We start from the raw sequence: 12,212 nt of genomic DNA, 5'->3' as shown, positions 1-12,212 counted from the left end.
TCGGTGGTGATCTTAAAATTGCGAGTCAATGCTAATCAATAGCTTGATATCCAAAAATCACCGAGACAGAAAAATGGCGACTCCACTGGGGATCACACTCCTAAGTGGGTTAAACCTATCTTGTTTTTCTTCATCTTTATGCTTTATTATTATTTGTAACTGTGAATACGTGCTTAAGTGTTTGTCTTTTACGCGAGTGGTGAGATAAGTCCTACACCCGGACTTGAGGGAAACATAAGATAGGATGGTGGTATAATCATAGTGTCTTTCCGAGAGTGAGTTTCGGATGTGGCACATGTGATAACCCCGCTCAACGGAGGGATCTTGGGAATATTACTATGTTGGCATGAGTAGTCGTGTTCAGCATTGATATTTCCAAGCGACCTATGAAGTTGAGGACCTTTAGTTACCTTTAACCCATCTTAGCCTTTTAGGACGTAGTGCGGTGGCTAATCAAGAGTAGTCTTGAATTGGTTGATACGCGATACTACACTCAAACGAGGCTTTCCTATGGACGTTGTTGGACCGGGAGTAGTCCCGTAATCCGACAATATCCGGAAGTGGTCAATGACTTTGGGAACTTGGTAGAACCCGTGATACAGGTACATATGAAACCATAGTCCTTACCAAATGGCGTGTTTACCTTTAACTCCAACATTTTGGACTTAACTTCACCATGTTTTCTCCATACTTTGGCATAATCATGCATACATGCATCCATGCATAAACTCTTTTTTCATCCAAATTATCGAAGGACTTAGACAAGCTTTTTGTAAACTTTGTAGATATGGACATCCCACTGAGAAGCACTAGGAAGTACCTTTTCAAAAAAACAGACCTGTTGAGATTAAGGGAGCTAGCATCTTTAGTAAGTGATCCAGTTGATTTTCAAGCTCATCATGGGAAGTTGCTCAGAATTCTTAGAGTAGATGTTGAGGAAGGATGCCTAGAGACCCTGGTTCAGTTCTATGACCCGCTCTACCATTGCTTCACATTTCCCGATTACCAGCTTGTCCCCACACTTGAAGAGTACTCCTACCTAGTCGGTTTACCTGTGCCAGACAAGATACCTTTCCATGGTTTTGAGCCTACCCCTAAACACTCCGACATCGCAGCCGCTCTCCATCTTAAAACCTCCATCATCCAAGCAAACCTTACCTCTAAAGGAGGCCTCCAAGGTCTTCCCACCCACTTCCTCTACCAACAAGCCTCCATATTTGCCGAAGCAGCTAGTATACTTGCCTTCCATTCTATCCTAGCCCTCCTTATATATGGCCTTTTACTCTTCCCAAATATTGACAACTTCATCGATATCAATGCCATTAAAATCTTTCTTACAAAGAACCCCGTACCCACTCTACTCGCCGATACCTACCATTCTATCCATGACCGTACCCAGGCTGGCCGTGGAACCATTTCTTGTTGTGCACCTTTACTCTATCAGTGGTTTACCTTCCACTTACCTCAATCCCGTGCCTTCAAGACCAATGATGACAAGCTTTCCTGGCCTCGCCGAATCATGACTCTTGACCCATCTGACATTGTTTGGTACCAAGCGGCTAGTGATGTCGGAGAGATTATTGTGGGTTGTGGTGAATATCCCAACGTACCTCTTTTGGGTATGCGTGGTGGAATTAGCTACAACCCGCTTCTCGCTCGACGACAATTTGGGTACCCGATAAAGACAAAACCAAACAACCTTGCCTTGACTAATGAATTCTATCTTAACCATGGAGATCATTCGAACAAAAGGGAAAAATTCGCACAAGCTTGGAGCGCTATCCGCAGACTCAACAGAAGTCAGTTGGGAAAGAAATCAGACTATGTGCATGAATCTTACACCCAGTGGGTTATTGATAGGACCAAGAGCTTTGGCCTACCCTACCGCTTACCTAGATACCTATCGTCCACCATCCCACCATCATCCTTGCCTATCCCCTTTGATACTAAGGAAGAGTTTCATGAACAATTAACCAAAGAAAGGCAAGAAAAAGAAACTTGGAAGAGGAGATGCCAGGAGCTCGAGCAAGAGAATGAGACTTTGAAGGGGAAGATAGCCCAACAGAGCCGTGAGCTTTTTATCCAGAACCAGAGGATGATTGAGAAGGACGACTTGCTTCGTCGGAAAGACGCTTTGCTCCACCGAGATGCTAGAAGGAAGAGGAGGTTTATGGATTTGTTCTCCCGTGCACATTCAGATTCCGAGGATCCATCTACTCCGGGAGTTTGAGTCTGAAGTTCTTAGGACCTTATGTTTAGATTTTAGCTCCCGAAATCTCTTGACTTGTAAAAAAAAAAAAAAAAAAAAAAAAAAAAAATAAATAAATAAATTTCTTTGTAATATTCCAATGCTTAAGTGAAGTGTTTCAGTTTATGATGTTTACAATTTCTCTAACAAGTTCTTCGATAATAATTTGTTCCCTTTCTTTTTGCATAAGCATAAGCATGCATCATGTTGCATTCGTGGTTTCTAAATCGAGTCTCACACTGTGTTCACTACTTCAAAAAGGGGGGGAGTCAATCAACCGCCGCCCAAGGAAAGTGGCCCGACGAATTCTCCACAAACCAACTCGCATTTACAACACCAGGGCCAATCGGAAGAGGATGGATATAGTTGAACAAGAAAATCAGAGTCTCAGGGAGGAGGTTGCCACGTTACGAGAGGGAATGGATAGGTTGACGACCATGATGAGTGCGCTCCTGTCAGCCCAGAACTCTCAAGCTGTCGCCGCTGCTGTAGAGCAGCCTTTGGTGAGCACAACCCCACTATCTACGGTGACTTCTCCACCCCTCTTTTTGCCTCCAGGTTGTACATGGGGAATGCCACCTCCAGTCTGTGGAGGCCCCCAGCCCGCTGTATCTGAAGTTCCACCTCCTTTTGCTCAGCAGTCAGCTCCAGTTCCGCAACCCGGTACCTCTTTCCCTCAAGCTGCAATGACTTATTCAGCTCCACTGATTCACACTATTCAACAAGAGGTTGAACCAATCTTCCAAGCTGAAAATGTTGTAGCCTTCGACAAGATGGAAGAACTCCAAGAAAGATTTGATGGTATGCAAAGGGAAGTCGAAGCCCTCCGAGGAAGAGATCTGTTCGGGAAGGACGCCTGTGAATTATGCTTGGTCCCAAATGTTACTATCCCTCACAAGTTCAAGGTGCCAGACTTCGAGAAGTATAAAGGGAACTCTTGTCCCCGCAGTCACTTGGTGATGTACGCGCGGAAAATGTCCATGTATACTGACAATCATAAGCTGCTTATTCATTTCTTTCAGGACAGCCTGACTGGGGCTGCTCTGAAATGGTATATGAATTTGGACAGTGCGAGCATTCGTACTTTCAATGACCTGGGTGAAGCGTTCATCCGGCAGTATAAGTACAATCTGGACATGGCCCCAGATCGTGATCAGCTCCGTGCGATGACACAAAAAGAGAAGGAAACGTTCAAGGAGTATGCCCAGCGTTGGAGGGAAGTGGCTGCCCAGATTGTCCCGCCGTTGGAAGAAAAGGAAATGACCAAAATATTCCTGAAGACCTTGAGCCAGTTTTATTACGAGAAAATGGTTGCAAGTGCACCAACAGACTTCACTGAAATGGTCAACATGGGTGTGCGATTAGAGGAAGGTGTCCGAGAGGGACGTTTGACTGTGGAAAGTACCCCTGCCGCAAGTAATGCCAAGAAGTTTGGAGGCCACTTTGCGAAGAAGAAAGATCAAGAGGTGGGAATGGTAGCTCATGGTAAGCCTCAGCAGAATTTCACCCCATATCGTCAGGTTGCGAATGTCGCATCCACTATCCCAAACCCATCATATCACCAACAAAGGCCACAATACCCTCCACACCAATACCCTCCACAGCAATACCCTCCACACCAATACCCTCCACACCAATACCCTCCACAACAATACTCTCCACAACAGTGTCATCCACAACAATATCCTTCACAGCAATACCTTCAGCCACAATACCCTCAAAAACAACAAAATCGCCCGCAGACCCTCCAACAACCATATCACTCACAAAACCGCCAGAAAACAACCTTTGATCCAATCCCGATGAAATATGCTGACTTACTCCCCGCCCTGCTCGCCAAAAACCTTGTCCAGGTCAGAACACCCCCTCGTACACCAGATGTTTTACCTCCCTGGTTTCGTCCTGATTTAACCTGCGCTTTCCACCAAGGGGCCCCAGGTCATGACGTTGAAAACTGCTATGTCCTGAAGAATGAAGTGCAAAAACTTGTCCGAGCCAACTTGCTATCCTTCAAAGATCAGAATCCCAATGTTCAGGCGAACCCTCTGCCGAACCATGGGCCTACTGTCAACATGATACAAGATTGTAGTGAAGAAGGTGTCATCCTAAACGTCCAGCACATTCGAACCCCCCTGGTCCCAATACATATCAAGATGTGCGAGGCAGCTCTGTTTGACCATGATCATGCAGCGTGTGAAATATGTCCAGTGAATGTAAAAGGATGCCCGAAGGTACAAGAGGACATACAAGGGCTGATAGACAGCAGAGAACTAACCATCACGAGGAAGGACAGCGAAGTGTGCGTCATTACCCCCGAGTTTCAGCGGTTGGAAATAAGCTATAACAGTGGGGAATCAACTACTACTCCACTAGTGATTAGTTTGCCAGGACCTATGCCGTATGCTTCTCTAAAAGCGGTCCCTTACAAGTATAGTGCCACGATGTTGGAAGGTGGGCAGGAGGTGCCTTTGCCTTCTCCAACTCCTGCGATTTCTGTGGACAACATTGCTAGTGACGGTAAAGTTCTAAGGAATGGACGTGTTATCCCCACATTGTTTGCAAAGAAAGTGAATGATCCGGCAGTTAAACAGGCGACAGTGAATGGCCCCGGTACAAGGAAGGAAGTAGGCCAATCCAATGGGACTAGCAAGAATTCTGATCATGACGAGATTCTGAAACTGATCCAGAAGAGTGAGTATAAAGTAGTAGACCAGCTGCTGCAAACTCCCTCTAAGATATCCATTTTGTCTCTGCTATTGAACTCAGAAGCACACCGTGAGGCTCTAATGAAGGTGTTGGACCAAGCTTTTGTGGAGAGGGACGTGACTGTTAATCAATTGGACAGTATAGTCGGAAACATTACTGCCTGCAATAATTTGAGTTTTAGTGATGAAGAACTTCCTGAGGAGGGGAGGAACCACAATCTGGCGTTACATATATCGGTGAACTGCAAGTCTGATGCTCTGTTGAATGTACTTGTGGACACTGGTTCCTCATTGAATGTAATGGCCAAATCCACATTAGATCAACTTTCCTACCGGGGGCCTCCCATGAGAAGAAGCGGGGTGGTTGTCAAAGCGTTTGATGGATCAAGAAAGTCTGTTATCGGGGAGGTTGATTTGCCCATTACAATTGGGCCGTTTGTTTTCCAAATTACATTCCAGGTGATGGATATCCAAGCCGCATACAGTTGCCTTTTGGGTAGGCCATGGATCCATGAAGCTGGGGCCGTGACATCCACCTTGCATCAAAAGCTGAAGTTTGTCAGAAATGGGAAATTGATCACTGTGAGTGGAGAGGAAGCCTTGTTGGTTAGTCATTTGTCAGCTTTTTCCTTTATTGGTGCTGATGAAACAGAAGGAACCTCTTTCCAAGGCCTGACTTTAGAAGGTAAAAAGCCAGAGAAAAATGAAGTATCTTTTGCTACTTGGAAGAGCGCACAGAAAGTGGTGCAGGAAGGAACAGGTGTAGGATGGGGAAAAGTTGTGCAGCTGCTGGAGAGTAAAAACCGTGAAGGACTGGGATTTGCTTCTTCTGCAGGATCCGCAACGAACAGTGTTGGATCAAGCTCCATTACTAGCACCTTTTGTAGCGCCGGGTTCATCAACAACTCGCCAGAAGCCAATGCTGTCTTGGAAGATGCTCCTGAAGAGATAGTGCTTGCATTTGTCACACCTGGAAAACTTGTTCGCAACTGGGACGCGGTTGACATCCCTTCAGTGGTTCATGCATCAAAGTAATGTGTCTTTGTTTTTCTGTTTGTTTGTTTTCCAAAAAAAAGGGATCCTTTCGTCTTGCCCAGGACGAAAGCGCAATTATGTAGGGCTGTTTTGTTTCAAGCACTACTCTTATTAATGGAAAATGTGGTTTATTCCGATATCCATGCTTATTGCTCTTTCTGGAAAATGGTAACACAAAAAACCCAAAATATTTTATTTTTGTTTTCTGATTTCAATTAATTATAAAAAGTCTGCATTGTTCACTCATTTTCTAAAGTCAATCATCAATCATATGCAGACTAGGCATTTATGAGCCCTTTGAACATAATAACCATGCACTCTCTCCCAACTTCGAATCTCCTGTCTACGAGGCTGAGGAGGAGGAGGATGACGAAATCCCGGAGGAACTTGCTCGGTTATGGGAATATGAAAAGAAAACCATTCGGCCTCATGAGGAGGTAGTAGAGGTGATTAACTTGGGAACCGAGGAAGATAAGAAGGAAGTCAAGATTGGGGCATCGCTTGAGGCAACTGTCAAACGAAGGGTGATTGAATTACTCAAAGAATACGTCGATGTGTTCGCATGGTCGTACCAAGATATGCCCGGCTTGGATCCCCGTATTGTGGAGCACCGTTTGCCTTTGAAGCCCGAATGCCCACCGGTCAAACAGAAACTGAGAAGAACTCGCCCTGACATGGCTCTCAAGATCAAAGAGGAAGTACAGAAGCAGATCGATGCAGGTTTTCTTGTCACATCAGAGTATCCTCAATGGTTAGCCAACATAGTGCCTGTTCCAAAGAGGGACGGCAAGGTCAGGATGTGCGTTGACTACCGTGATTTGAACAAGGCTAGTCCGAAAGATGACTTTCCTCTACCTCACATCGATGTATTGGTTGACAGCGCTGCAAAGTCCAAGGTCTTCTCCTTCATGGACGGTTTCTCTGGGTACAATCAGATCAAGATGGCAGTCGAAGATAGAGAAAAGACATCTTTCATCACGCCTTGGGGCACCTTTTGTTACAGGGTAATGCCCTTTGGGTTAATAAATGCAGGTGCCACTTACCAAAGAGGCATGACCACTCTCTTTCATGACATGATGCACAAAGAGATAGAAGTGTACGTGGATGATATGATTGTCAAGTCAGGCACTGAAGAAGAACATGTCGAGTACTTGCTGAAGATGTTTCAACGGCTGAGAAAGTACCAACTTCGACTGAATCCCAACAAATGTACCTTTGGTGTTAGATCTGGAAAACTCTTGGGTTTCATTGTCAGTCAGAAAGGCATTGAAGTAGATCCTGACAAGGTCAAGGCCATTAGAGAAATGCCGGTTCCACAAACAGAGAAACAAGTGAGAGGTTTTCTTGGACGTCTAAATTACATTTCTCGTTTCATCTCTCACATGACAGCCACGTGCGGACCTATGTTCAAGTTGCTTCGAAAAGATCAAGGGGTTGTTTGGACCGAAGATTGTCAAAAGGCTTTTGATAGTATCAAGAATTATCTGCTAGAACCTCCAATTCTTATACCTCCAGTTGAAGGAAGGCCTCTGATTATGTACTTGACTGTGTTAGAAGATTCTATGGGCTGTGTGCTCGGACAACAGGATGAGACCGGAAGGAAAGAGCATGCCATCTACTACTTGAGCAAGAAGTTTACAGATTGTGAGTCCAGGTACTCCCTACTTGAGAAAACTTGTTGTGCACTAGCCTGGGCTGCCAAGCGTCTTCGTCACTACATGATTAACCACACCACCTGGCTAATATCCAAGATGGACCCGATCAAGTATATCTTTGAGAAACCCGCTCTGACAGGAAGAATTGCTCGTTGGCAGATGTTGTTATCCGAGTATGATATCGAATACCGCACCCAGAAGGCAATTAAGGGAAGTGTTCTTGCTGATCATTTGGCTCACCAACCAATTGAGGACTATCAACCCATCAAGTTTGACTTTCCTGATGAAGAGATTATGTACTTGAAGATGAAGGATTGTGATGAACCATTACTTGGAGAAGGTCCAGATCCCGAGTCTAGATGGGGTTTGATCTTTGATGGAGCCGTGAATGTCTTTGGCAATGGAATTGGGGCAGTTATTATCACTCCGGAAGGTAATCATCTCCCTTTCGCTGCAAGGTTACAGTTTGATTGCACCAACAATATGGCAGAATATGAAGCATGTATCTTGGGCATTGAAAAAGCCATCGACTTGAGAATCAAGAACCTTGATATTTACGGGGATTCAGCTCTCGTAATCAACCAAATCAAAGGAGAATGGGAAACTCGCCACCCCGGCTTGATTCCATACAAAGATTATGCAAAGCGTTTGCTAACCTTCTTCAACAAAGTGGAGCTTCACCACATCCCTCGTGATGAGAACCAGATGGCAGATGCGTTAGCAACTTTATCCTCCATGTACGAAGTGAGTCACCGGAATAATTTGCCAACAATCAGAATTCAGCGCCTCGAGAGGCCCGCTCACGTGTTTGCAGTCGAAGAGGTTGTTGATGATAAGCCCTGGTTCCATGATATCAAGTGTTTCCTTCAAAGCCAGGAATATCCACCTGGAGCATCCAACAAAGACAGGAGAACTTTGAGAAGATTGTCTGGTAATTTCTTCCTAAATGGGGATGTTTTGTACAAAAGAAACTTTGACATGGTACTACTCAGGTGTGTAGATAAGCAAGAAGCAGAACTTTTGATGCATGAGGTACATGAAGGCTCCTTTGGAACTCACTCCAATGGACATGCAATGGCTAGGAAGTTGTTGAGAGCAGGTTACTACTGGATGTCGATGGAAACAGATTGTTGCAAGCATGCCAGGAAGTGCCACAAATGCCAGATTTATGCTGACAGAATTCACGTACCACCAACTACACTTAATGTTCTTTCTTCTCCGTGGCCCTTCTCTATGTGGGGCATCGATATGATTGGTAGAATCGAACCAAAAGCTTCAAACGGGCATCGTTTCATTCTAGTGGCTATTGATTACTTCACCAAGTGGGTGGAAGCAGCATCTTATGCAAATGTGACTAAGCAAGTTGTGGTCCGCTTTATCAAGAATCAGATCATCTGCCGTTATGGTGTGCCCAACAGAATCATTACAGATAATGGAACGAACTTGAACAACAAGATGATGAAAGATTTGTGTGAAGAGTTCAAGATTGAGCATCACAATTCTTCTCCTTACAGACCTCAGATGAATGGCGCAGTTGAAGCTGCAAACAAGAATATCAAGAAGATAATGCAGAAGATGGTGGTTACATACAAAGACTGGCACGAGATGTTACCGTATGCTTTGCATGGGTATCGCACTTCAGTGCGTACTTCAACAGGGGCAACCCCCTTCTCTTTGGTGTATGGTATGGAAGCAGTACTCCCTGTGGAGGTTGAGATTCCATCAATGAGAATTCTAATGGAGGCCCAGTTATCAGAAGCTGAATGGTGCCAAAGCAGATATGATCAGTTGAATCTAATTGAAGAAAAACGCATGAAAGCCTTGTGCCACGGACAACTTTATCAACAGAGGATGAAGCAAGCTTTCGACAAGAAGGTTCGTCCTCGCGTGTTTCAAGAAGGAGATCTTGTGCTCAAGAAGGTTTTATCTTTCCAACCCGATTCTAGGGGCAAGTGGACGCCCAATTACGAAGGCCCATATGTCGTCAAGAGAGCTTTCTCTGGTGGTGCACTGACTCTTACGACTATGGATGGGGATGAGCTCCCTCGTCCCGTGAATGCGGATGCAGTCAAGAAATACTTTGTCTAAAAATAAAAGAACAGCTCGGTAAGTCGAAAACCCGAAAGGGCGGCTTAGGCAAAAATGAGCGTCTCGGTGGGTCGAAAACCCGAAAGGGCGGCCCAGGCAAAAATTGGAGACATCAAACAGAAAAATAATTAGCCTGATAGGTCGAAAACCCGAAAGGGCGATCTATGCAAAAGTTAAGGACCAAAAGACAAAGTAACTGCATCGAGCTGATCTTCGTTCATTTGAGGCACAATGGAATGTCAAGGAGACCCTGAATCCGAAGCATCCAAACAGTGGAATTCAAGGTTGTCAGAGGGAACAACGGTTATTGTGTTCAATGAACCTTCGATTTATATTTACCATTTTCCAAACTTTGTAAGATCAGTGGAGCCATGCCATTGGCAGGTCACCACTCTTTCAAATAAATTTGAGCCTGTTGCCTTTCATTTGGAATTCTCATTTATTCAGCTTATAAAACCTTTCCTTTTTTATGGTAGCATTTGAAACAAAATATTTCTCAAAATCATAAATTTTCTTTCATGTCTTTTTTGAGAAGCACAAACAACAAAACACTTTTTCTTTGAACTCGTGAATAGATGAAGGGTGTGTCAACAGCTACCCTGAGAATGGATAAACCTTGCAGGTTGCACGTGGTCAATTGCTTTTTTTCAAAAAAAAAAAAAAAAAAAAAAAAAAAGAATAATAATAAGCATGACCACAGAAGCACTAGCTCTTCTACCATGTTTTGTGGATTGGCACGTTCTCCCCAAGAAATGTTTATTCCCCATCAGTTGCTGCGGGCTTTACCCCGTCACTATTTTGATACACCCTGGTGGCATCATCCCCATTGAAGATTGCCGAGTGTTTGTGATGCGACGTCGGGTCACTTTCCATCTTACCTGTCCAATCTTGTTCCATCAAATTTATCATTCACATAATCATACAAGTCAATCCTCCATACAGTCATACAAGTCGGGTCGTTATTCAGGCATTCATACGTTCATGCGTATACACATTCATGCATATACAATAAAGACAATATCATGCGTACATGGCTGCATTAACCATCATGAGTCTTGCTTCAATCATCTTTTCATTTCAATCAATCATGAATAATTTGTAACCTTCTATTTCCCCGAGTGTCATCCTCAATGGGTCTGATCCAAAGGTGTCACCCTCTCTCCGCCAAGTGGCAATTTCTTTAATGAACAGCTTGTGCATCATTTGCCTCTGTTTCATGTCATCAGTTGGCTAGTTCGGCCATAACCCGAACAGTTGACATTTATCTTTGTTTCTTATCAGTTGACTAGTTCGGCAATAACCCGAACAGTTGACATTTATCTTTGTTTCTTATCAGTTGACTAGTTCGGCAATAACCCGAACAGTTGACATTTATCTTTGTTTCTTGTCAGTTGACTAGTTCGGCCATAACCCGAACAGTTGACATTTATCTTTGTTTCTTATCAGTTGACTAGTTCGGCAATAACCCGAACAGTTGACATTTATCTTTGTTTCTTATCAGTTGACTAGTTCGGCAATAACCCGGACAGTTGATATTTATCTTTGTTTTTGGTCAGATTGACTAGTTCGGCAATAACCCGAACAGTTGACATTTATCTTCAATTCTGGTCAGTTGGCTAGTTCGGCAATAACCCGAACATCTGACATTTATCTTTGTTCCTCTGTCGTCAGTGGCAGTTCGTCGTCAACCCGAACAGCTGACATTTACCCCCAGTAAAACCATGTGATCCCCAGTCGGACCCCTTTTCTTTAACGAAGTCGGGTACCATTTGGTTTTGTTATTCCCAGTCGAGCCATTTACCTCGTCTTGCATGCATACTTGCATCGCAAGCATTCGCAACATTACGTGCATAACAGTGCATTCATAGCATTTTGTAGTTGAATTTGGTCAAAAATGGTGTACTCTGTATTTAAATCTCTTCGACCCGTCGCTTTAAAAGTTTCACTTTTAAATCTCCGTAACGAAGAGACTTAAATAGGGGCATCTGTCATACCCCATTTTTGACCCGTTTTATTTCTTTTTTTTTTTCCTCGTCTTTTAAGCCGGAAATTTCCATCATTTCAGATGAAATTTCGGCAGGGAGGTATTTTAAAATACCTCATTTTTGTTTTGAAGACGCCCCTTTTTTTTATTTATTTATTTACCTTTTTTATCATTATTATTATTATTATTTTTTTAGTTATTATTATTATTATTTTATTTTTTTTTTTTTAAAGTGTTTTTATTATTTCCGTTTTTTATTAATATCTTTATTAGTATCCTTTTTTCGTTTTTTATTTTATTTTTTATTTTATTTTATTTTATTTTATTTTTGCTGTTTTATATTTTGTTTTTTTTTCCTTTCCTTTTTTTTTTCCTTTTTCTTCTTTTCTGTCTCTTTTTTTGGTCCAGGCCCAGAGGGGCTCTTCGTTTTTTACCCTAATTATGTCCTTTAAATGCTGCATTAATTACTGTGCATGTCAGAGAGAGGGCAGAGGTGA

The 12,212-nt window shown here is 43.4% G+C and overlaps 1 protein-coding gene and 1 pseudogene across 1 annotated transcript; both read left to right on the top strand.

The window, feature by feature from the left end:
* The first annotated feature begins 787 nt into the window (after nucleotides 1-787).
* LOC114410607 lies at nucleotides 788-2,230 on the top strand. Its single transcript, XM_028374567.1, has one exon. The coding sequence runs from the start codon at nucleotides 788-790 to the stop codon at nucleotides 2,228-2,230; it is 1,443 nt and encodes a 480-aa protein (XP_028230368.1).
* Nucleotides 2,231-3,002: 772 nt separating this feature from the next.
* Nucleotides 3,003-10,374, top strand: LOC114410606 (annotated as a pseudogene).
* Nucleotides 10,375-12,212: the final 1,838 nt, after the last annotated feature.

This window comes from Glycine soja, chromosome 4, assembly GCF_004193775.1.
Source record: "Glycine soja cultivar W05 chromosome 4, ASM419377v2, whole genome shotgun sequence".
In the NCBI taxonomy this organism is placed as follows: domain Eukaryota; kingdom Viridiplantae; phylum Streptophyta; class Magnoliopsida; order Fabales; family Fabaceae; genus Glycine; species Glycine soja.
This window is presented reverse-complemented; position numbering and strand designations above follow the sequence as displayed.